The sequence below is a fragment of the Salvelinus namaycush genome, chromosome 10 (assembly GCF_016432855.1).
Source record: "Salvelinus namaycush isolate Seneca chromosome 10, SaNama_1.0, whole genome shotgun sequence".
NCBI classification, from domain to species: Eukaryota; Metazoa; Chordata; class Actinopteri; order Salmoniformes; family Salmonidae; genus Salvelinus; species Salvelinus namaycush.
The window spans coordinates 19111047-19137373 of record NC_052316.1 but is presented as its reverse complement, the minus strand read 5'-3'; the positions used below and the strand labels follow the sequence as shown (position 1 = coordinate 19137373).

General features: G+C 42.4%; 2 protein-coding genes across 3 annotated transcripts; both read right to left on the bottom strand.

Annotated features, from left to right (window-relative positions):
* Positions 1-878: 878 nt before the first annotated feature.
* On the bottom strand, positions 879-11855 carry LOC120054806 (AN1-type zinc finger protein 5-like). 2 transcript variants are annotated; one of them, XM_039002443.1, is made up of 6 exons: positions 11726-11855; positions 5686-5883; positions 5377-5491; positions 5049-5167; positions 4753-4857; positions 879-2123 (listed from the first exon to the last, which is right to left on the bottom strand). In XM_039002443.1, the coding sequence occupies exons 2-6, from the start codon at positions 5843-5845 to the stop codon at positions 1975-1977; spliced, it is 648 nt and encodes a 215-aa protein (XP_038858371.1). In that variant the 5' UTR covers positions 5846-5883; positions 11726-11855; the 3' UTR covers positions 879-1974. The 2 variants fall into 2 exon arrangements, with proteins under 2 accessions (XP_038858371.1, XP_038858372.1); XM_039002444.1 differs by having other exon boundaries at positions 5695-5883; positions 11726-11854.
* A 1003-nt stretch (positions 11856-12858) lies between these two features.
* On the bottom strand, positions 12859-17235 carry plin3 (perilipin 3). The gene is made up of 7 exons (XM_039003121.1): positions 16808-17235; positions 16321-16516; positions 16136-16215; positions 15721-15997; positions 13508-13854; positions 13167-13385; positions 12859-12984 (listed from the first exon to the last, which is right to left on the bottom strand). Exons 1-7 carry the CDS (start codon positions 16871-16873, stop codon positions 12859-12861), a joined length of 1311 nt encoding a protein of 436 aa, XP_038859049.1. The 5' UTR covers positions 16874-17235.
* Positions 17236-26327: the final 9092 nt, after the last annotated feature.

The following is a 26327-nucleotide window of genomic DNA, read 5'->3' as shown; positions in this document are numbered from 1 at the left end:
ATGAATAACAATTTTGATGACAGTAGTATGACAAACTAAAGAAATTATAAATTTTCAGCAAGTTTGAAATTGTTTACTTTGTGAAAATACAAATAATAAAAATGGACCAAAAATACCAACAAATCTCAATCAGTAGATGCAAAAATGTAATTTCAACCTGTGGTGCCTGGCGTCAAGTCCCGATTATTTCCTGTTCATATAAGAGAGCTCATTCAGTTCAGACTTTCTCTCAAAAGGGCCTCGTTGTTTTGCCAGGTGTCACACTTGATGTTTTTCAGTATCTGCTTTTTTTCCACACAAATCTTTTTCAATGACATTCGCTATGTTATGAAACAAAAAAAAGCATGAGGAATCAGAAATCAATGTTTGATTCACATAAAAATGCAAAACTGCCACTAATTATTTGGAACCAAACTAGTGTGACCAATCCTGAAAACAACCACAGGGACACGAAGGCCCTTGCCGAGGATTGAGACAGTACCAGTACTTTGGACATAAGGGTTGTGTTTGGCTGTCTATTGATTCACCAAATGTGGGCAGTCAGGAGGAACAGGAAAGCAACCTAGAATGACAAGGTTGAGAATAAATGTCATCCAGGGTGATTTTAGCTCTTTTACTAAATTCCCCCCCCCCCGTTTGAAGACACAGGAATTACCTGTGGGTGAAAGAAAATACAAGGAAAAGAAAGCAGTGCCACGGCAGTTCTTTCTTTAGGGTAGTTATGAAAACATTAATACACACACAAACTAATACTTGGACTAGTTGCCAACCAGTTCTGTTATCATTCAGCATTTATCAGTGGTCTGCTGGTGGTTAGGGAACAAGGTGGTTCACTGTGTTGGCTTTATGGAACAGAAGAGGGCGTTCAAGGAGAACACTACATTATGTCCTGCCTGGACTGGCAGAACATGCTTTATTCTCAGTAGCAAACCTGCAGAGAGATCAAGCTAAACTATAAAGACCCGGATGCTGAAGAAAACTGAGTAGGTTAACTTGCACATTCAATGTCTTATGCTCTGCAGTTGAAACTTTAATTGTTGTGCTTTGATTCTATAATAATGGAATTTTCTGCACGGTCCTAATCTGAACATATTAACAGGACTCTACTCCATCACATATCAGAAGTTGTATTTTCAAATGGTTACATAAATCAGATGGAAATGCTCAAATATAATTGAAAGGTTAAGTACAAATCAAATGATTTTCTGACATGCTGCCAATCCTCCAGTACAAACCAACCAAATTATATATAAAAAATATATATATTCAAAATGTAAAAAAAATTCAAGCTAACGACAATATATTAATATAGATCTTCTGATGTCATACACTCATAAAAACAATCTCAATCACTCATGTCGAGGCTCTTTCATGCACCCAATATCAGTAAGTCAAAGAACATTTCTTGAAAAAATATTGCCATGTTGTGAACTATTCATCTAAGGGTCAGAAGGGAAAGAAAAGTTACAACAAAAAGCCCATTTGACAGAAAATGGACAAGGTTTCTTTTCTGGGAGTAAATTAATCTGAAGCCCTCAAAAGATATTGCTGATACACAGAAACTCCCAGCATGGATCTTAACGTGACCTCCTGATGTCCTTATCGGAGATGTAGCATGCTCTTAAACATGTTACTTCTGGCTCATTTTAACCACCACACGGGGGTAATATAAAAATTAACTCAAGTCCCCCCAAGTTAAGAAACAATAAAAATGGTAAAAATGAAATGTCTTCCCTCCCCACAGTAGACTTCTAATGCCCACCAAACCCTACTGCACACACACAGACCATCTCACCACAGGCATTCACACTCAAGCGGTCACTCTAGGAGAGAGAGGGAGATGTTAATAAAGGAAGTGGCTGGGCAGGGGCTGTGACACCGCCACCCCACCCACCTTATCCTACCATGAAACAATTTTATTCCATGCCGCCATTGTTCCACAATTTGCACGTCAGAGACTTTTCTACTCAGTCCTCATAACTTCTGGATCTTCTCAGCCACCACGATAGGGTTCTCCTTGCGTATGCGTGCTGCGGCAGCACCTCGATAGTCGTAGGGACAGTCATGTTTGTCAGAGTAGCGGTGAATGGCGCAGAACAGGTTACCACAGCGACAAGCGAAGCCTAGTGAGTGAGGAGATGGACAAAGTTTTAAATTAAAATGGCTTCTTAGCAAAGAGCAATTTCTCAAGCAAGTATTTTGCTAGGACTGTCTGGGAGTGGTTTGAGTAGAAAGGGGAAAACTGAACATGAGCTGTTACTGGTAGAGCGGTTTGGAATTCTTTATTGGGCCATTGACTAATTTACCACATGAGGATGTCAACATGGAAGGCCAAAACTCGCTCCCACCAAAACAGGCTGAAACTTCAGGTGGTCTTTTCAATCAGCTCTTACACTAAAAAGGGCATTATAACAATTTTCACAGTATTATTCAAACCTCAGTGTGGAAATACAGTACCAATCAAAGGTTTGGACACACCTACTCATTCAAGGGTTCTTATTTTTTTTTTTTCATTTTCTCCATTCTGAAATAGTGAGGACATCAAAACTATGAAATAACACATACGTGTAGAAACCTCTTTTTTAACAAATCAAAATAATGTTTTCTATTTAGATTCTTCAAAGTAGCTACCCTTTGCCTTGACAGCTTTGCACACTCTTGGCATTCTCTCAACCAGCTTCATGAAGAATGCTTTTCCAACAGTCTTAATGCGGTTCCCACATATGCTGAGCACTTGTTGGCTGCTTTTCTCTGTTAAGCATTTATTTGGGCTGCAATCTGAGGTGCAGTTAACGCTAATGAACTTAACCTCTGCAGCAGAGGTAACTCTGGGTCTTCCTTTGCTGTGGCGGGCCTCGTGAGAGCCAATTTCATCATAGCACTTTATGGTTTTTACGACTGCACATTTAGAAACTTTAAAAGTTATTGAAACGTTCCGGACTAACTGACCTTCATGTCTTAAAGTAATTGACTGTCGTTTCTCTTTGCTTATTTGAGCTGTCTTGCCATTACTTGGTCTTTTACCAAATAGGGCCATTTTCTGTATACCACACTTACCTTGTCTCAACACAACTGATTGGCTCAAACGCATTAAGGAAAGAAATTACACAAATGAACAAGGCACACCTGTTATGCAGGTGAGGTATGAAGCTGGTTGAGAGAATGCCAAGAGTGTGCAAAGTTGTCATCAAGGCAAAGGGTGGCTACTTCGAAGAATCTCAAAATATATTTTGATACTTGATTCCATATGTGTTATTTCATAGTTGATGTCGTCACTATTATTCTACAAATGTAGAAAATAGTAAATATAAAGAAAAACCCTGGAATGTATAAGTATGTCCAAACTTTTGAATGGTACTGTACATTGTAAAATTATATCAAACAATAGGCTAAATTTGGGTACCAACTTTCATTGACGTAATAATACTTTTTAAAAAAAGAGTTCTGGTACGCCCCCCCAAAAATAACACTACATCACCGATTGTCATGCTCCGAAAAAACTAAGCAAGAAAGAAGCAAATTTGGGTTACGGAAGAGAGGCCAATATGGATTGTCGATTTTGCAGAAAGAGCTTGAGGTAAGAACAGTATAAAATAAGACTTGTAACATAACCCAGGAGACCAGCTAGCTTGTGTGTGTGTGAGTAGCTAGGTTTACACCCATTGGCGACAGATTTTCAAGCAAATATTAAAACATTTGCATAAAAACAACATATCATTTCCCACCAGAGATGTATTTCCATCGAAGTTACTTGTGGTACATAAAAGGCTGTGCGTGATGACGTAGTGCACATAAAATACCTTTCGCAGTTAAATTCTCATGTACCGAATAAAAAATACAAGTTAAATGGCTTTCCATCACATTTAATTCTACTAATGGTTTTGTCCCCCCAAAAATGTCCTTTATATAGCGTGTTCCCACTCTGGTCTTGGCTAGAGCGCACGTATAGCCTACATGAGATTATTATGGACAAAAGAGCAAGATTTGTATTTGTCAAACAGCAGCCAAGCATCGATGATCATGTCACCAGAATAAGACCCTTGATATTTATTGAAAAGGAACATCAAGCTCATCACCTTGCACTTCCACCACCCTGTGAAGTTTATGACTTATTTCATTTGTAGCCTCCTAATAAACTGCATGCTTTCCTGGTGAGTCGTAGTGGGGGACCACACAACATGACATTGCGTGACTCCACCTTTACTTCGATATGATGGTTATATCAATAATATCTCATAAAAGCGTTTCCTCCGGCATTTCTCGCAGAATTCATTTTACCGACAAAAAGATCCCACCTTGTCTAGCGTATTTTGTTTTGTTGACATTTGCAAAGTTCTGCGAAAAATGTTCCGTTTCCATCAGGGCTGTCATAGCATTATTTTTTATCCGACATGTACTTTACTTGCATAAAAAGGTTGGACAAAACATGGTTAGAGATGAACTTGTAATGTAGGTGAAGAGAACAATTTATTGTCCCGAGTAGCTGCCATTGGCTGATGGTAGGAAATGCCTCGCATCTGCTCTGTGCATTGTTCACACTTGGCGACAATGGTCGATTTGAGGTAGAATATATTAAACTGGGAGCCTATTACAGCAATCAACCGCAAATCAAGTATGTGCTTACACTTCTACAGGCTGCAGCTCTAAGTTTTACTCCAATTTGGAAAAATGTGCCAGTAGCTGATCAGGAGCCTGTAGATCAGACTAAAAAGGTGTAGTGTCCACCTGGCTTAAAACCCTCTTCAGTCTTACCCGTGAGGCCCACTTTCTTCCGGCAAGTGAAGCATCGGTTCTTCTTATTTTTGTCAGGGGTCTGATCACCATCAGACAAGGTCTGGGCTACCTCACCCACTGGCTCTGTTAAAATACAACATCTGACTGAACTTCAAACATAGATACCCATATAGGACTGTTGCTGCAGTGTAGTTATGTATTACAAGACAAGGCAGGAGGCATACCATATAATGTTACTGATGATATAGACATGGAAAACAGTTTGGAAACCAAGAAAGTATTGAGCCCCCCCCCCCCCCTGCAGTTGTTCTAACCTGTGTTTTTGGATGTCCCCTCCTCTTCCCCATTAGCCTGGTCTGAGTCAGTGGCTCCAGTATCCTGGGAGATACTCATGGCTGTCATTTGCTGGGTTACTGGGCTGGGGGAGCTGGGACTAAAGACACACATACACACTCAGACCAATAATGAGTTGATCAACTGCAACCATAATCCAATATTAAGCCCAGTAGGAAGACTAGGGAACTCCAAAACACAATGATAAACCAAAGCCTCTTGAGCAACAGCTTACTGTCAATTGAATGGATTCCATTTAGCAGTCTGGGTGTTTGTTTGCAGAGACAAGCTGATTCTCTGTCAGCATACCTGGATGTCCTTTCCTCGGGCGGAGTGATCCCTTCCGCGCTGGGTTCCGCTGTCTTGCGCTTCACCGACACACCAGCTGCTCCCGGGGACCCCACTGGCGATGAAGCAACCGAGCCTGTAGACAAACCACGTTTATTGTTTGTGACTATGAATGACCTTTTACTTATGTTGAATCATGGCTTCAATGAACAAAAAAAAAAAGTGTTTCACAAACTGATAAATCACTATTGTTTTATAATGCCAAGGTTTTGGTAGCGATTGCTACCTCCTCCAGCCCCACCATTTTGTGTCCCTCTCCCATCTTCCTACCTTTCTCACCTGGGGGGCTGGAACGGCTCACGCCCTGTTGTCTCTGCAGGTGTTCCTTGTAGCAGACTGAGCACATGCCGTTGGTGCGGGGATTACCATAGAAACCGCAGCCCATAGTGCAAAGCATTGGCACTTGCGTCCGATTGGTCTCCTGAGCCATGCTCTCTGACAAAGGGAGGGGGGGGGGACAGGAAATTCCTGAAATGAGGTTGAAGAGTTAGTCAAACTAGTGGCCATTTGTTTACATGAACATTCTTAACAAACGGGCTAAAAGAGCTTGGAGACCAGCAGGAGAGCAGTTGAGTGGTTCTGCTAAGAGTTAGTGGTTCTGCTAGGAGTAGGTATGAATGATTGATAAATGGTTTAGTTTATTAGAGATGATCTTGACAGTATTGGTGATGAGTGATCAATTTGTTAGATACAATACAAATACGGTTTCTTGTTACTAGCAGGGAGGCTACCCAATCCAGAGAGCTGTACTTATTCTGGTTTAGGTTTAGAATTTGACACCCATAACATACAGTAGCTTTCAAAACACAAAATCAACTTATTCACTTCACTTGAATGGTCTCATATCATTGACCGTGGGAAAACCAGTAGCTACAGCGCATTCAATAACTTTTTCCACTTTGTTACATTACAGCCTTATTCTAAAATGTATTACATTTATAAGAAAAACAATCTACACACAATACCCCATAATGACAAAGCAAAAACAGGCTTTTATTTTTTTTTGCAAATGTATAACCCCCCCCAGAAATATCACATTTACAAAAGTATTCAGACCCTTTACTCGGTACTTTGTTGAAGCAACTTTGGCAGTGATTACAGTCTTGAGTCTTCTTGGGTATGACGCTACAAGCTTGGCATGCCTGTATTTGGGGAGTTTCTCCCATTCTTATCTGCAGATCCTCCAAACTCTGTCAGATCTCTCCAGAGATGTTTAATCGGGTTCAAGTCCAGGCCACTCAAGGTCATTGAGACTTGTCCCGAAGCCACTCCTGCTTGGTCTGGCTGTGTGCTTAAGAGTCGTTGTCCTGTTGGAAGGTGAACCTTCGCCCCCTGTCTGAGGTCCTGAGCACTGGAGCTGGTTTTCATCAAGGATCTCTCTGTACTTTGCTCTGTTCATCTTTCCCCTTGATCCTGACTAGTCTCCCAGTCCCTGCCGCTGAAAAACATCCCCACAGCATGATGCTGCCACCACCATGCTTCACTGTAGGGATGGTGTCATGGTTCCCAAAGACATGACGCTTGGCATTCAGGACAAATAGTTAAATCTTGCTTTCATCAGATCAGAGAATCTTGTTTCTCATGGTCTGAGTCTCCTTTAGGTGCCATTTGGCAAACTCCAAGCGGGCTGTTATGTGACTTTTACTGAGGAGTGGCTTCCGTCTGGCCACTCTACCATAAAGACCTAATTGCTGGAGTGCTGCAAAGATGGTTGTCCTTTTGGAAGGTTCTCTCATCTCCACAGAGGAACTCTGGAGCTGTCAGAGTGACCATTGGGTTCTTGGTCACCTGCCTGACCAAGGCCCTTCTCTGATTGCTCAGTTTGGCTGGGTGGCCAGCTCTAGGAAGAGTCCTGGTGGTTCCAAACTTCTTCCATTTAAGAATGATGGAGGCCACTGTGTTCTTGGGGACCTTCAAAGCTGCAGAAATATTTTGGTACCCTTCCCCAGATCTGTGCCCCGACACAATCCTGTCTCGGTGCTCTATGGACAATACCTTCGACCTCATGGCTTGGTTTTTGCTCTGACATGCACCGTTAACTGTGGGACATTATATAGACAGGTGTGTGCCTTTCCAAATCATATCCAAGGGTCTGAATACTTATGTAAATATGGTTTTTGTATTTAAGACATTTGCAAAAAAATATAAGCACCTGTTTTCGCTTCGTCATTATGGGATATTGTATGTAGATTGATGAGGAACATTTTAATTTCATAAATTTGAGAATAAGGCTGTAACGTAACAAAATGTGGAAAAGGGGTCTGAATACTTTCCGAATGCACTGTACATATCATAATACCCCTATTCATCTTGTATCGAATACAACCGACTTTTTCCTCATTTGTGTTTTTGCGTGTCAAAAAAGATACATATCAATTAAAACTATTTGACATGTCAATTAACACTATTTGACGTGTCACATAAGCTTGTTGACCAATCAGGACCTGAATACACATAATTTAAGTTAATACATTTTTTACGTAGATATTACACATTGATCACTTGAATTTCATATGTCACAAAGATTCATTGCTATGATGCTGGTAAAGTTGTCTCGGGCACCTACAGTGCTGGTAATTTAAAAAAAGCTAGCTAACTCATGGATGCAAACAATGTTCTTTCCAAAAAACGACAATCTGTTTCAGTAGCTATTGTTAGCTAACTAACTACAGTGGGGCAAAAAAGTATTTAGTCAGCCACCAATTGTGCAAGTTCTCCCACTTAAAAAGATGAGAGGCCTGTAATTTTCATCATATGTACACTTCAACTATGACAGACAAAATGAGGGGATAAAATCCAGAAAATCACATTGTAGGATTTTTAATGAATTTATTTGCAAATTATGGTGGAAAATAAGTATTTGGTCACCTACAAACAAGCAAGATTTCTGGCTCTCACAGACCTGTAACTTCTTCTTTAAGAGGCTCCTCTGTCCTCCACTCGTTACCTGTATTAATGGGACCTGTTTGAACTTGTTATCAGTATAAAAGACACCTGTCCACAACCTCAAACAGTCACACTCCAAACTCCACTATGGCCAAGACCAAAGAGCTGTCAAAGGACACCAGAAACAAAATTGTAGACCTGCACCAGGCTGGGAAGACTGAATCTGCAATAGGTAAGCAGCTTGGTTTGAAGAAATCTACTGTGGGAGCAATTATTAGGAAATGGAAGACATACAAGACCACTGATAATCTCCCTCGATCTGGGGCTCCACGCAAGATCTCACCCGTGGGGTCAAAATGATCACAAGAATGGTGAGCAAAAATCCCAGAACCACACAGGGGGACCTAGTGAATGACCTGCAGAGAGCTGGGACCAAAGTAACAAAGCCTACCATCAGTAACACACTACTCCGCCAGGGACTCAAATCCTGCAGTGCCAGACGTGTCCCCCTGCTTAAGCCAGTACATGTCCAGGCCCGTCTGAAGTTTGCTAGAGAGCATTTGGATGATCCAGAAGAAGATTGGGAGAATGTCATATGGTCAGATGAAACCAAAATATAACTTTTTGGTAAAAACTCAACTCGTCGTGTTTGGAGGACAAAGAATGCTGAGTTGCATCCAAAGAACACCATACCTACTGTGAAGCATGGGGGTGGAAACATCATGCTTTGGGGCTGTTTTTCTGCAAAGGGACCAGGACGACTGATCCGTGTAAAGGAAAGAATGAATGGGGCCATGTATCGTGAGATTTTGAGTGAAAACCTCCTTCCATCAACAAGGGCATTGAAGATGAAACGTGGCTGGGTCTTTCAGCATGACAATGATCCCAAACACACCGCCTGGGCAACGAAGGAGCGGCTTCGTAAGAAGCATTTCAAGGTCCTGGAGTGGCCTAGCCAGTCTCCAGATCTCAACCCCATAGAAAATCTTTGGAGGGAGTTGAAAGTCCGTGTTGCCCAGCAACAGCCCCAAAACATCACTGCTCTAGAGGAGATCTGCATGGAGGAATGGGCCAAAATACCAGCAACAGTGTGTGAAAACCTTGTGAAGACTTACAGAAAACGTTTGACCTCTGTCATTGCCAACAAAGGGTATATAACAAAGTATTGAGATAAACTTTTGTTATTGACCAAATACTTATTTTCCACCATAATTTGCAAATAAATTCATTAAAAATCCTACAATGTGATTTTCTGGATTTTTTTCCCTCATTTTGTCTGTCATAGTTGAAGTGTACCTATGATGAAAATTACAGGCCTCTCTCATCTTTTTAAGTGGGAGAACTTGCACAATTGGTGGCTGACTAAATACTTTTTTGCCCCACTGTATATAGCTAGGTGTCATCTAAAATAACCCTAATGTATAAGACAGTTCTTATTTGATTAATGGTGGTCATACCCATCTATGTGAAGCTAGCCACAATAAGGATTAGCCACAAGTGGACTTTGCGATTAGCCTTCAAAATAAGTGTCATTGACAGTAATGCGAATGAATACAAATAGTAGAACTATGCCATAATTGAATAGATCATGCTAAACAAGGTTGGAATGTTATATAAAATATACAAAAAAACAATTTGTTAATTTGACAAAAATCTGTTGAAATCACACTGGATGTATTAAAACTAGAATTGCATTGGGGGCATACTTATTTCACTGTACAGCCTTACCTATGGATTGTGGATCAATGACATGGGTTATCGGTCTACTGGTGACTGGTGACACTACTGGTGACACCCAGAGAATATCAGAGTCGTAGCCCTTATTGTGGGACACTGAAATTAGCTACATTTACTGTCAACCTATATGTATTGAACACTATTCCAAATGGAAAACAATACTGCCTGGATGTTTTGGAGTCTGATAACTGAGGATGTTGGGGGGGGATACACTGGTTATTGAGTAGACTGATACCCAATCCTTAGGTAAAGCTGTACAGTGCAATATGAATGTGAACACACAACAGGCTGACTGGGGAGGTGATTTCAGTCCCTGTTGTAGCGCTTATATTTGCGTAAACTCTAAACAGTTGTGTTCTGTGGGTGTTACCGAGTAGACTGATACCCCATTTCATTGATTCACATTCCAACCTTGTTCAACATTATTCTAAATATGGCATGAGTAAACCAATTCTAACCTTCATCACTTTCAAAGAGGTACTTTTATTTTTAAGCGAAACCGAAAATTCCACTATGGTGCCTAATCCTTATTGTGGCTACCTTCACAACTATTAACCCAGTCTGGTCGAGCCTCATGAAGCTAACTGACTGCTTTTATAAGGTTAGCTTTGGGCAACACGGTTTAGTAGCTGGCTAGCTATTTATTTTCATGAACTGAAGTTCAATTTCAATAAGCGAACAACAAGTGGCTACCTAGCTAATACTTAGGATTCCGAAATCATTGCTAAGAATAATGAAGATGACTGCAGTTTCTACTGGTCATTGTTTTCAGGCTGGTTGTATTGGTGCTAGCTAGGTACCAAGCTAAAGCTAACCCTCTACCCCAGAAGTTGCGGTCCAACACAACATTCTACAATTAAACGGTGTTATTTAACGTGTCAAATTTTGTTATTTGACGTGTATCTTTGACACGCAAAGACCCAAACGACGTTCCATACTGGAATGCGCCAATTGAATCTGTTTACATTGTATGAACACAAATGAGGAAAAAGTCGGTGGTTGTATTCGCTACGTTTATTAAAAACATGAATTTCAGCACACCGCGGAAAGACTGTAGTTCTACAGAACAAACATAGGTAAGCGTCTTCAGAATTGACATTTTTACAAGAATCGACTGATGGTGACTTCCGGCGACCAGTTATCAAAACTCAACACTTCCTCCATAGAACGGATTTGAGCGGTCCATAACTAGGTCTGGACAAGCAAAATTGAAAACACAAAATGTCTGCATTATCTTGCCAACTAGTTAGCTAGACTTCTTGCCATATACTGACAATAATAAAAAAAATAGCTCTGGCTAGTAAAATTAACTAGCTAGCTAAATTAGTAACTACAGCTGACTGTCATTAACCCATGTCGGATTTGGCTCAAAACAATTCCTTCCTCTCAGCTCATAACGACGTCGGCCAACAAATAACTTTAGCCTGCCCTAGAGACCTGCTAACGTTAGCTGATTGAAAACAAGGACAAGCGAAGTAATGCATGTCCTAGTTTACCTGGGTAATGTCTGAAATGAATTAGACGGATTACCTTTCAAATATAACACGACTTTCGCATAAATCACTTGGATAAAAACGAACGTTGCGTTAGCTGGCTAGCTATCATGAAGCTCTAAGCTAGTCAGAGAATGCATCGAATCGGTTTATATTAACGAACCCTTCCATTTTTTACGCCGGAAAAGCAGTACCTGAAATACGAAGTGCTGCAGATGTCGACGACCTTGCTCTCCAGAATGTAGTAATAATCGTTACCCTTCTGTGCGCGCGGCCTGTTAACAAGCGCTAGCTCCCGACATTCGAGACAACGACTTTGACGTCATTCTAAGCGTTATTTTTCTCACAGGAATGGCCCTTTCACATCTGCCAAATACAATAACATAGAAATAAGTGTGATATAACCAAAATGCTAGTTAATGAGTCTTGTGACATTGAACATTGATGTCAATATCAGCAACGAGAACAGGGTTATAATAAGTTACAGGTTCTTGGAAACATGTTTGAGTTATAAGAATAACGAAAAATGACAGCAAAGTACAACATAATTCATTCTAAATATTCACTAGGCAGTATGAACTATGAGTGAAAGATGCAGGTAAATTATCCTGTATAACAAATAATGTTATGAAAGCCCAGGACCAGAGCCAAAATGACTTTATTTAGCCTACTGTATCAGTACTCAGCAAGACCCTGCTGGAGCTTACACATACAGCAGAGAGGACAGACAAATGTCACACACCAATTTGTACATTTCAGAAGAATAAAGATCAGTTGCATGTGAGGTTTAGACTGCATTTTATACAGTTACAGAAACAAAATTACTGTTTTTAAATCGTTTCTCAACATTCACAGATTGGAGTGTGATCTAGATGCCAAATATGGCAGTTTTATGTTGTAGATTCCCCTTATAACACAGTATTGTGATTTCCATATGTTACCATCAGGTAGCCTAGTGCTTAGAGCGTTGGGCCAGTAACTGAAAGGTTGCTAGATCGAATCCCTGAGCTGACAAGGTAAAAAAAAAAAATCTGTCGTTCTGCCCCTGAACAAGGCAGTTAACCCACTGTTCCTAGGCCGTCATTATAAATAAGAAATTGTTCTTAACTGACTTGCCTAGTTAAATAAAGTTAAAAAAATAAATGTAAAAAATAAATACAAATTAGCATAGCTTATGGATGCGGGCAGTAAGTTCTTAGAAAGCACATTTACTGCACTGTACAAAAAGATGCAGGCATGCCAGGCCTCGGAGATGAAAAGCACAAGCCTTTTTGGAGTAATCTACAACCTCTCGGTCCTCCTCTAATCCTAGTTCTGAGAGGCCCTCTTATTCGCAGCCAGCCCGCCCGCCCTCCCCCTTCTCTGTGATCTGGGGTGCAAAGGGTCCCACCAGCCAGTTGAGAGGAGTGTTATTGAGCAGATACTCTACGACACCATCCAGAGACTGTCGCACCTGTGAACATTTAAAATGTGTCAATCAACACAAATAACAGATAATTATGAAATCACTCTGAGGTGATGTACATACAATGTGTTTGTTGAAATATTGAAACTGAATAAATAATGAGAAACCAGCAGCTGGTGTATTCATAATGAATGCACACAGGAGAAATTGAGCAACAGAGTTTGGTATACCTGTGTTAGATGGTGACGGGTCTGCTCCAGGAGGGGGGGTGTGAGGGTGCTAGTGTTGCCCAGGGAGGAGTGCAGTTCTTCAGCCGCTTTCCGTGCGTTTGCCAGCTGGTCCTGGACAGCACCGGGTAAGCCCTGGGCGCTGGACACCACCCCAGAGCATGCAGACCGCAACTGGTCACTGAGACCACGCACCATCGAGAGGGTTCGCCACTCCAACTGCTACACAAACATAGGCATTTACAGGTATCTGTGGAAACTACAATACAGTGTTTATAAAGTTCCTCAAGTACATTCATTCACATGGCTACTTGGACAGAAAATACTAACTCAGGACTTCCTACCTCAGTCTGGTCTTTGGGAACATCCACCTCCCCCATCTCTACCCCTCCATCTTTAGGCTGTTTCTCCTGCCACTCCTTCCAGCGCTGCAGCAGCTGCTCTGGTGCCCCTCCCAGCTGGTGGTTGGCAGTGGCCAGGGTGGAGCGGGCTTTCTCCAGCAGGTCCAGGGTGCTGGTGATCTGTGTCAAAGTTGCGTACGTGGCATCTCTGGCATGCCGGGCTCTTACCAGGGACTGCTCCAGGGCCCGCTCCTGCACCTTGGAGGACAGCTTTCCCAGACGGACAAAGTAGCTAGAGCCCACCACTGGTGCAGTAGTCACCTCACCTGTTGCAGGCTCCGCCAAAGCAGCTGTATGCGGAAAAAATAACGATAATCTATAAACGATAATTCACGGTCTGAGATCAGAGCTATTGATTTGTGTCGCCTTGTCTACATATACAGTTGAAGTCGGAAGTTTACATACACCTTAGACAAATACATTTAAACTCAGTTTTTCACAATTCCTGACATTTAATCCTAGTAAAAATTCCCTGTCTTAGGTCAGTTAGGATCACCACTTTATTTCAAGAATGTGAAATGTCAGAATAATAGTATAGAGAATGATTTCAGTTTTTATTTCTTTCATCACATTCCCAGTGGATCAGAAGTTTACATACACTCAATTAGTATTTGGTAGCATTGCCTTTAAATTGTTTAACTTGGGTCAAACGGTTTTGGGTAGCCTTCCACAAGCTTCCCACAATGAGTTGGGTGAATTTTGGCCCATTCCTCCTGACAGAGCTGGTGTAACTGAGTCAGGTTTGTAGGCCTCCTTGCTCACACACGCTTTTTCAGTTATGCCCACACATTTTCTATAGGATTGAGGTCAGGGCTTTGTAATGGCCACTCCAATACCTTGACTTTGTTGTCCTTATGCCATTTTGCCACAACTTTGGAAGTATGCTTGGGGTCATTGTCCATTTGGAAGACCCATTTCGGACCAAGCTTTAACTTCCTGACTGATGTCTTGAGATGTTGTTTCAATATATCCACATCATTTTCCTTCCTCAACATGCCATCTATTTTGTGAAGTGCACCAGTCCTTCCTGCAGCAACGCACCCCCACAACATGATGCTGCCACCCCATGCTTCACGGTTGGGATGGTGTTCTTCGGCTTGCAAGCATCCCCCTTTTTCCTCCAAGCATAACGAGGGTCATCATGGCCAAACAGTTCTATTTTTGTTGCATCAGACCAGAGGACATTTCTCCAAAAATGATGATCTTTGTCCCCATGTGCAGTTGCAAACCGTAGTCTGGCTTTTTTAATGGCGGGTTTGGAGCAATGGCTTCTTCCTTGCTGAGCGGCCTTTCAGGTTATGTCGATATAGGACTCGTTTAACTGTGGCTATAGATACTTTTGTACCCGTTTTCTCTAGCATCTTCACAAGGTCCTTTGCTGCTGTTCTAGGATTGATTTGCACTTTTCGCACCAAAGTATGTTCATCTCTAGGAGACAGAACGCATCTCCTTCCTGAGCGGTATGATAGCTGCGTGGTCCCATGGTGTTTATACTAATTATCCGTACTATTGTTTGTACAGATGAACGTGGTCCCTTCAGGCGTTTGGAAATTGCTCCCAAGGATGAACCAGACTTGTGGAGGTCTACAATTTTTTTTCTGTGGTCTTGGCTGATTTCTTTTGATTTTCCCATGATGTCAAGCAAAGAGGCACCAAGTTTGAAGGTAGGGCTTGAAATACATCCACAGGTACACCTCCAATTGACTCAAATGATGTCAATTAGCCTATCAGAACCTTCTAAAGCCATGACATCATTTTCTGGAATTTAACAAGCTGTTTAAAGGCACAGTCAACTTAGTGTATGTAAACTTCTGACCCACTGGAATTGTGATACAGTGAATTTTAAGTGAAATAATCTGTCTGTAAACAATTGTTGGAAAAATTACTTGCGTCATGCACAAAGTAGATGTCCTAACCGACTTGCCAGAACTATAGTTTGTTAACAAGAAATTTGTGGAGTGGTTGAAAAACGAGTTTTAATAACACCAACCTAAGTGTACGTAAACTTCCAACTTCAACTGTACATAGCTACAAATATATTAACCATCTTGCAGCTCTAGACCTGACTCAGCAGCACCCACACCAGGAATGGGTTCAATTCCATTTAAGTACAGTCAATTCAGAGGTTATTAGTTCATTTTCTCATTCATACTGACCCAGCTCTCTGTCGCTGAGAGGCAGGTTATGGTCCACCCAGTTCTCAGAGTGGCTGAGGGCCAGGTCCACCCCAATGCTGACCATCTGGCCCACACCGGTCACCATGAATGAGCTGAACAATCCACTGGCTGCTGCTTGGGTCATCTCCACACCCCCGAACACTGCCGACATTACAGCCCCAGTCATGGTTTCTTTGGCCCCGGTTACAGCCCCAGTCATAGCCTCCTTTGTCCCACTCATCGACTGGTACATCATGCCTATTGTATCTGAAACTAGCTGAGGGAGAAACAATTAAAAAGCTGTTATGAATATACAAGGAATTACATCAAGTAAAGTGTTTTCTTGGGGACTTGAGTTGAATTGGATGCATGAGGAAGCATTGTTGACTAGTCAACACTAGATTTGGAGACTCACCTTATCAGCTGGCTGCTGGAGGATTTGCAGTTTTTCCACCTTGTCCAGTCCCATCATAGCATAATGATTCACCACAGAAACTGCAACAATTCATTCATTAACTCAGAACAAAAAAGTTATCCACTAAAATAAATATATAGTTTTTTTGTGATGTCTGTCTGTGGTCACTACGCAGCAGAACTCACTCTGTGGCTCCAGTCTGTCCAGGAGTGGCTTGGAGCCGGTTGTGGCGGCTGCCCCAAGAGTGCGCACCCCGCTCTCGACAGCCTCCATGACCCCCTTCAGCAGGGGCACGCTGTCCTTAGTGCTGCTGTAGGCGTTGGACACTACACCACACGCAGAGCTCACCAGGGGTATGCTACCCACGCGGGACACAACACTCTGGAAACAAAACAATGGTTATTATTTAGCCTGAGTTAGTAGAGGGGAAACAGCCTTTGTGTTGCCAATTTCAACAATTGCATGTTGCATATTTTGTTTGATTTGTACTGATCACTCAATCTGCACCTGGAGTTTGTGTGTACATGCACATATTATCCTTGAGTGCTTGCATATTTCCAATTTATCCACTTGAGTGAAATACTGAATGCTGGTTTCAATGTTATTTGTGTATCAGACCCTTCAGAGCTGTATTGTAGGGTAAACTAATGTCATAGTGATGGTGCTCCTCACCTGCAGGTCTCCATTAGTTGGCTGGGCTGTGGCTGTACTGGGCACAGTCTTCCCGCTGTCGGCCATTGTGCAGGATGTGTTTAAGGATGTCTTTAAATTTCTGACATGAAAAAGAGGAGATTCACCTCAAATTACATGGTTTATGAGACAGAACTTTTACTTGCTTCATAATACAGATATTCATTATGCAGCTGAACAGCAGTGAGGGGATTTTTTGTGCTGTCCCTCCATCTATCCATTTGTAGACAACCCAGTCATGTCTGCTTCATTTGTCAAGCAACAGGATACAGCCAGGATGGAACTGGATAGGGCTGAATTATAGAATGATTCACGTCACTGGACAGAAGTTGGACTGAACAAGGATGCCCTGTCCCATCTGGACAAGAGGCATACCTATGTAAGAATGCTGTTCATTGACTATAGCTCATCATCAAGCTTGAGGCCCTGGGTCTGAACCCCGCCCTGTGCAACTGGGTCCTGGACTTCCTGACGGGTCGCCCCCAGGTGGTGAAGGTAGGAAACAACACCTCTTCACTGATCCTCAACACTGGGGCCCATGACCGCATGGCCAAGCACGTCTCCAACTCAATCATCAAGTTTGCAGACAACACAACAGTAGTAGGCTTGATTACCAACAATGATGAGACAGCCTAAAAGAGAGGAGGTGAGGGCTCTGGGAGTGTGGTGCCAGGAAAATAACCTCTCACTCAACGTCAACAAAACTAAGGAGATGATCGGAGACTTCAGGAAACAGCACAGGGAGCACCCTATCCACATTGATGGGACCGTAGTGGAGAAGGTGGAAAGCTTCAAGTTCCTTGGCGTACACATCACTGACAAACTGAAATGGTCCACCCACACATACAGTGTGGTAAAGAAGGCACAACAGCAGCTCTTGAACCTCAGGAGGCTAAAGAAATTTGGCTTAACACCTAAAACTTTTACAGATGCACAATTGAGAGCATCCTGTCGGGCTGTATCACCGCCTGGTATGGCAACTGCACCGCCCACAACCACAAAGCTCTCCAGAGGGTGGTGCGGTCTGCCCAACGCATTACCGGGGGCAAACCTCCCACCATCCTGGACACCTACAGCACCTGATGCCATTGGAAGGCCAAAAAGATATAGCCAAAATATATCATTATGATGGAGGCAGATACAATAATTGCTAATATTCCAAACAGTAGCACTAGGAGCTCCTCCACTACACATTTGTCTGGGCCCTGGCTCTGGTCACGGCAGACCAAAGTTACTCATGTAGGCCATCAATTTGATGTTTGTCTTTATAATAATGATGTGGCATTTTGATCATGTGATTTTTCAGTACCTTAAACTAAATGCTTGGCAAAATTGTATTTTATTATGAAGATTTTTGAAAAATGTTGGCAAAAATGTAAATTGGATGACATCACAATTGAACATTTAAATCCTGTAGAACTTAATATCATGGTAATTCTGAATGTGATCGTTATTCAGATGTAAAATTGGATGACATAACAATTGAATGTTTGGGCCAACTGATCATCTCCCTGAATATATAAAAAAAACACATTTTTGAAAATCAGTTATCTGTGTACCAGCAAGTGCAATGCGCTGATTGTTTGATTCTGAACTCAGTTTTGGTGGTAACAAATTTGAAACTAAAAACTTGCTGGTACACAGATTACCGATTTTCAAAAATGAGTTATATATATATACACTGCTCAAAAAAATAAAGGGAACACTTAAACAACACAATGTAACTCCAAGTCAATCACACTTCTGTGAAATCAAACTGTCCACTTAGGAAGCAACACTGATTGACAATAAATTTCACATGCTGTTGTGCAAATGGAATAGACAAAAGGTGGAAATTATAGGCAATTAGCAAGACACCCCCAAAAAAGGAGTGATTCTGCAGGTGGTGATCACAGACCACTTCTCAGTTCCTATGCTTCCTGGCTGATGTTTTGGTCACTTTTGAATGCTGGCGGTACTCTCACTCTAGTGGTAGCATGAGACGGAGTCTACAACCCACACAAGTGGCTCAGATAGTGCAGTTCATCCAGGATGGCACATCAATGCGAGCTGTGGCAAAAAGGTTTGCTGTGTCTGTCAGCGTAGTGTCCAGAGCATGGAGGCGCTACCAGGAGACAGGCCAGTACATCAGGAGACGTGGAGGAGGCCGTAGGAGGGCAACAACCCAGCAGCAGGACCGCTTCCTCCGCCTTTGTGCAAGGAGGTGCACTGCCAGCGCCCTGCAAAATGACCTCCAGCAGGCCACAAATGTGCATGTGTCTGCTCAAACGGTCAGAAACAGACTCCATGAGGGTGGTATGAGGGCCCGACGTCCACAGGTGGGGGTTGTGCTTACAGCCCAACACCGTGCAGGACGTTTGGCATTTGCCAGAGAACACCAAGATTGGCAAATTCGCCACTGGCGCCCTGTGCTCTTCACAGATGAAAGCAGGTTCACACTGAGCACATGAGCACATGTGACAGACGTGACAGAGTCTGGAGACGCCGTGGAGAACGTTCTGCTGCCTGCAACATCCTCCAGCATGACCGGTTTGCGATGGGTCAGTCATGGTGTGGGGTGGCATTTCTTTGTGGGGCCGCACAGCCCTCCATGTGCTCGCCAGAGGTAGCCTGACTGCCAATAGGTACCGAGATGAGATCCTCAGACCCCTTGTGAGACCATATGCTGACACATGCACATTTGTGGCCTGCTGGAGGTCATTTTGCAGGGCTCTGGCAGTGACCTCCTTGCACAAAGGCGGAGGTAGCGGTCCTGCTGCTGGGTTGTTGCCCTCCTACGGCCTCCTCCACGTCTCCTGATGTACTGGCCTGTCTCCTGGTAGCGCCTCCATGCTCTGGACACTACGCTGACAGACACAGCAAACCTTTTTGCCACAGCTCGCATTGATGTGCCATCCTGGATGAACTGCACTACCTGAGCCACTTGTGTGGGTTGTAGACTCCGTCTCATGCTACCACTAGAGTGAGAGCACCGCCAGCATTCAAAAGTGACCAAAACATCAGCCAGGAAGCATAGGAACTGAGAATTGGTCTGTGGTCACCACCTGCAGAATCACTCCTTTTTTGGGGGTGTCTTGCTAATTGCCTATAATTTCCACCTTTTGTCTATTCCATTTGCACAACAGCATGTGCAATTTATTGTCAATCAGTGTTGCTTCCTAAGTGGACAGTTTGATTTCACAGAAGTGTGATTGACTTGGAGTTACATTGTGTTGTTTAAGTGTTCCCTTTATTTTTTTGAGCAGTGTATATATATATATATATATATATATATTCAGGGAGATGATCAGTCTGTACCATTGATGGGACAGGGAGATCTTCCAGCAAGACCATCTACTTTCATCCATAATGCTAAGAACATTTTATTCCTCCGGAGGGCAGGGCCATAGCTCATTTTTGTGTACTGCTCAATATTCCATGGGAAAAAAAACATTGGTATGGTGATGCTGTTGCTTTGTCTAGTCTTAGGATTGTGGAATGGCAGAAGTCATTGATGTGTCATTGACACGTAATTGGTACACAATTACCACAATTACCACGTTTCCATCGACAGTTTTTATGCGAGTAAAGTCATACTGTAAAAAAAACTGCTATGATGGAAACTGGAAGTTTCGGTACAATTTTATAAATGCTGACAGATAATTAGTTTGTTTGACGTGTTGGCATCTTTTTGTGTCAGTAAAATTTATTATGCGAGAAATGGCAGTGGAAATGCCTTTATGCGCAAATATTGATACACTACATAACCAAAAGTATGTGGACACCTGCTCATCGAACATCTCATTCCAAAATCATGGGCATAAATATGGAGTTGGTCCCCCCTATGCTGCTATAACAGCCTCTACTCTTCTGGGAAGGCTTTCCACTAGATGTTGGAACATTGCTGCAGGGACAAGCGCATTAGTGAGGTTGGCCAGTGATGTTGGGCGATTAGGCCTAGCTCGCAGTTGGTGTCAACTAATCCCAAAGTTGTTAGATGGGGTTACGGTCAGGGTTCAGTGCAGGCCAGTCAAGTTCTTCCAAACTGATCTCAACAAACTATTTCTGTATGGACCTGGTTGTGCACGGGGCATTGTCATGCTGAAACAGGAAAGGGCCTTCCACAAACTGTTGCCACAAAGTTGGAAGCACAGAATGATCTAGAAAGTCATTGTATGCTGTAGCGTGACGACTTCCATTCACTGGACCTAAAGGGCCTAGCCCGAAACATGAAAAACAGCTCCAAACCATTATTCCTCCTCCATCAAACTTTACAGTTGGCACTAGGCATTTGGGAAGGTAGCTTTGTCCATTGGACTGCCAGATGAAGCATGATTCATCACTCCAGAGAACTTGTTTCCACTGCTCCAGAGTTCAATGGCGGCAACCTTTACACCACTCCAGCCGACGCTTGGCATTGCGCATGGTGATCTTAGGCTTATGTGCGGCTGCTCAGCCATTGAAAACCATTTCATGAAGCTCCCGACGAACAGTTCTTGTGCCGATGTTGCTTCCAGAGGCAGTTTGGAACTCGGTAGTGAGTGTTGCAACCAAGAACAGACAATTGTTACGCGCTACAGCACTCGGCGGTCCCGTTCTATGAGCTTGTGTGGCCTACCACTTCGCGGGTGAGCCATTTATGCTCCTAGATGTTTCCACTTCACAGTAACATCACTTACAGTTGAACAGGGCAGCTCTAGCAGGGAAGAAATTTGACAAACTGACTTGTTGGAAAGGTGGCATCCTATGACAGTGCCACGTTGAAAGTCACTGAGTTCTTCAGTAAAGCCATTCTACTGCCAATGTTTGTCAATGAAGATTGCATGGCTGTGTGTTTGATTTTATACGCCTATCAGCAACAGTGTTGCTAAAATTGCCAAATCCACTAATTTGAACAGGTGTCCACATACTTTTGTATATATAGGTGTATAATAACCATCATATGGAAGTAAACTTGGAGTTACGTGATGCTATGGTGCGTGGTCCTTCTACTGCGACTCGGGAAACAACGCATTTTGAGGCTACAGATTAAACTATGACTTCACAAAGTGGTGAAAGTGCACGGTAATCTTGATGCTCCTGTACAATAAATAGAGGGTCTTACAACAACAAATCCATTTGGTGGAAAAATTCTAAAAATGTTCATATTCGCATGGAAATCTGTCACCAATTGGATGGAAACCTAGCTATTGATGACAAAATCTTTGGATGTCACTATAGCCAATTGCCAAAGACAGTTAAACCATATTCTGATGTCACCAAAATCTTAGATCTTCAAAGCAATTTGAAATCCCTACTGTCTAGATAAGTGTTTTTTATTTTATTGCAACAGCAATATGGATGTGTCATTTTCAGGTCAAACCAATACTGTGGCAGCAACGAGCCCTGTGGCTCTGGTACTGGCCCTGCTCACCAGGCCTCACTGGTGGATCCCCTGACCTACGTGGGACAGGCAAACTGCCCCCCACCTCAGAGCAGGCCCCAAAGGTAAAGGAGACCCATCCAGACACCCATATTCGATATGTGGTCATCATGAAGGATCTTCCACATGCCTCCTCTCTCTCATCAGTCGTCTGAGCTCTCTAAAGGGTCTGAAGGTCCAGCTGGATGAGCCTCTGACACTGACCTACCTGGGAACCGTAAACCTCCCTCAGGCTCCTGACCAGGCCTCACCTCCACAGCAGCCCAAGAACAGCCCTCTGCTGATCCCACTCGAGGCCGTTTCTGACGTAGGGGAAGGAAGCAGTTGGACATCCCCAGCTCATGACCTCAGCAGGCCCCTCTCCTGGTCCATGGCAGGCCCCTTCATTCAGTCACACAGGGTGCTATAGCCAGGAGTACTGGCAGAGGTGCATGCAGTACTACCAGCAGCTGTCTGACCAGAGGAGGTGGAAACAGATATGCTACTACATGGACATGAGCAGAGCTCCCCACTAGGGAGTTCTACATGTGCATACTGATGCAGCTGCCTGCACTTGGCCATGCTGAGGATAGCGTAGCGGAGCCTTCTACCAGCAAGCAGCGTGGTAACACCACTTTAAATTATAGTAAACTCAACATGGATGGTGGGGTATGCAAAAATGCATACACCCCACCAAAAATGGGTCAACCTTGAACACCTTTGTGTCTTGTATGTTTTTCCATTCAGGTAAAAAAAATACACATATACAAATTCTGAACACTTCTACAAGGGACAAATATGTATGGGAGGTTTCATTCAAATCAAAACGAATTCTGTCAAAAAGTGATTGAATTCAAATGGATTTACCCCTCTGTGTGTGACCCCTGAAGCCAGTAGAGCAGGCCTAGATGGCAGTAGGTTGGTATGCAAGCAATGACTGACTATGAAGAAAGACGTGGGTCAAAGCCATATAAATTAATGGTCCCAGCAGCCTACAACGTTCCAATTCCAGTCAAATCATTTACAGTTATGACAGGTGAAAGTATGAAAAATACTACTTCACAAAGAAGCAAATAAGAGGTATGAGGGGCCAAATTACAATTTGAAAATAAGCCATATTTAAAAGTGTTTTGAAAAATTGGGCCATAGTTCTGCTGAACTTTACCCCACAAAAGGGACTTTCCCAGTACCGTAAAATGAATAGCTTCTCTGGTAGAGAACGTGAGCAACTAGCCTACAGTAGTTTGATTAACTTCTATCTAAATAGACATTAAACAGGCACTTAAGCAGACATCTAAAATAACAGTATAGTTTGTTAGCAAGCCTGGTCCAAGACGAAGCTAGAAGGTTACAAGTTGTTATCCTAATGTTACCGCATGATACAGCTCTGCATGCTTTTCAAAATATTAGTTTCCAGACAGGTTGTCAATTTAGTCACTGACCTCGCTGATAATAAACATAATATATTTGGCATGCTCCTGTCCTCCGTTGACCCTGCTGCGAAGTTTAACCCAGATAGCCGTGTCCCGACCAAGCCCTGGCAGCACACTTGGGAAAACATGGGCAGAGCAAAGGCGGGGTTGTCAAATTGTTCCTGAAAGTTAACCAATCACTGTAAACTGAAACTAGCTATACGCAACAGTAGCCAATGAATGTAGTCAGGTTACATGAAACCATGTAGCCTAACAATTATGATATCAATAGTTGTGCCTGTATGATTATATATTTTGGAATATCAAGCGTTATCTATAATGTCTGTGGATTTCTATTTATGTTAGTATTGTGTTCATGTCATAATTGATGATGAGACTGATTATTGGTATAGGCTAATACATTTAGATTATAAATAGATGGGGAACACAACTTCACATTGCATCATCAGGTGTTGAAAAATGTCACACAAACGTGAGTTTTACTGATTTCATAAAGCCAGGTAAAATCACAGAACATCTGTTGGGATTATTAGGCCTACCCTTAAATGCAATCAGGTGCCTCACATCTTCAATGAGATCTGGTTTAAGGGTCAATCAATGATTTAGACCTGGCAATATTTAATAATTTACATCTTGAAGACCCATAAACTGTTACCCTACAACGTTTACAAAAGTTGCAGTTGTGGTTCTTACCTCAATTCACGTTGTATGGTATTTTGTTCTATGCAAAGTAGCTGTATAACGTTATATAATTTATGTTTTATAGCCTACCTGCAATAAATAGGAACATCGGCCAACCAAATATGTTACCCTATGTCTTGAAAGCCAATTGCCTATGGGGACGGTTAATTTTACGCCTGCTACATTTAGGTTAATGTTGACTCCTCATGAGCAACTTTCAACCTGCACCAATGACGGAAATCGCCATTGCAGGTAGGCTAAGTGCCTCGTTCAAATACTAGTCTTCCCTGCCTAGAACCTAATCTAGTAGCTAAAGTGATATTTTGCTTCTGGGTTGCCGTGATTAAAATTCAAGCAAAGATTTGTATAACTAAACCAAGATAGACCACAGCATGTCGTTTCCAATGGGAACAAATGAGTCATAGTGGGCAGAACAAGTAAGGAGGTGGGCAGAGCCAAGCACGAAATAGCGAGATCCTATTTTCCTGTTCTAGTAAACATTTGCATATTTCCGTTAGGGAACGCCTACTCTGTGAAATGCGCGTGTGCATTAACTCAATTCGCCTTTGCACTTCTAAACAACGCTATTTTATAAAACGTTGGCAAAAGCCAAAGTCTACAATACTCAGTCCACTCTGTTCAAAACAGATTCTAGTTATGGGAACATTAAACTGTATTGAGATCAAATGTTTCATTGATGAGAAAAATTACAGAATGTCGGCCAAAATCCATCTCTTTTCATAATTTTCCTACCAAATTTGGTAGTGAGTTGAAACACCAAGCGGATGCTTCACATTTATACATCTGGTGATATATCTGTCTCATTGTTCTATCTGTGACGCAATTAATAATTACTACAGCAACAAGAGTGGCTTTGTATTTCTGTGTAATGCAGTGTAACTGCAATGGGTAGCTACACCTGAAGAGGGCATTCTTTACCCACAAAGAGAGGCCAATGTGCTGCAGCCTCACTGTATGTGGCTGAGCCTCTGCAAGGTCTTTCAAGTCTGCTTGGCACCCATATTGAAGACATGTTGAGAGGATCCTTTTAAACAAATTATAACTACAAGTTTATTTTTATATTTTAGAACAGAGAGTAAATCCACTATGAAGCCGATGAAATAGAAGGGCATGTGGATGCATTTATAAATGCAAGTGTGAGGCTTTCAGAAAATGTATGGGGTACATATGTAGACTATCTCTATAAAATAAATCTAGTGAGGATTGTCCATAGGAAGATAAAAATAATATTCATGATTCCCTGACATGTGGAGTTCATATGATATAAGCTCTTCCTATTGTTTTAAATGCTAGAACAATGTGTCACTCTGTTTGGCTGGCAGTGGAGTGTATCCATGGATGCCAAGGGAAGCCAGGCTTCCCATTTTTTTTAAAGCTTTCGTCTCTCTGTGTTTTCAGAATTTTCTTCAATTCGCAAGAGGCTTAATATAACTCACCGGAGAAAGCGTCCGAGCAAGAGAAACAGCACCCCTCTGTTTCTGTGTTTGTAGGCCATCTATCTGATGCTGTCTGGTCAAAAAGAGTATGACATTGTTGCCGTCTGTAGCGTTGAATGCAAGGGAAGCCAGCGAGCATTTGGCCTCCCTTAATAAGAAAAAATATATAAAATAATAGCCAATCAGAGTTGAGCTAAACTGAGTGAGCTCAACTGTGAATAGTCCTGGCTCACCAACAAAATGTGTCAAGGGAAGCCAGTTTGGATTTGGCTTCACTCCTATCACATCGCATCAAGATAAATATGTAATTGACAGAAACAACTTGAATTGTTGCACCTCGTTGTGTTGTTGTCCTCCTGTGGCTAGCTAGCTAGCTAGCTAAAATTGTCCCTTTTCTAAATTAGCCATGGGTGGAGATAGGGATTTGGACTTGTGGATTTACTTAATTCTCCTTACTGGCCAATGATTATAACAGCGATTCTGATCAAACCATAAATTCATACACTGTGCCCCTGGACTGAGAGGATGGACGTTTAATATGTACAGTTGAA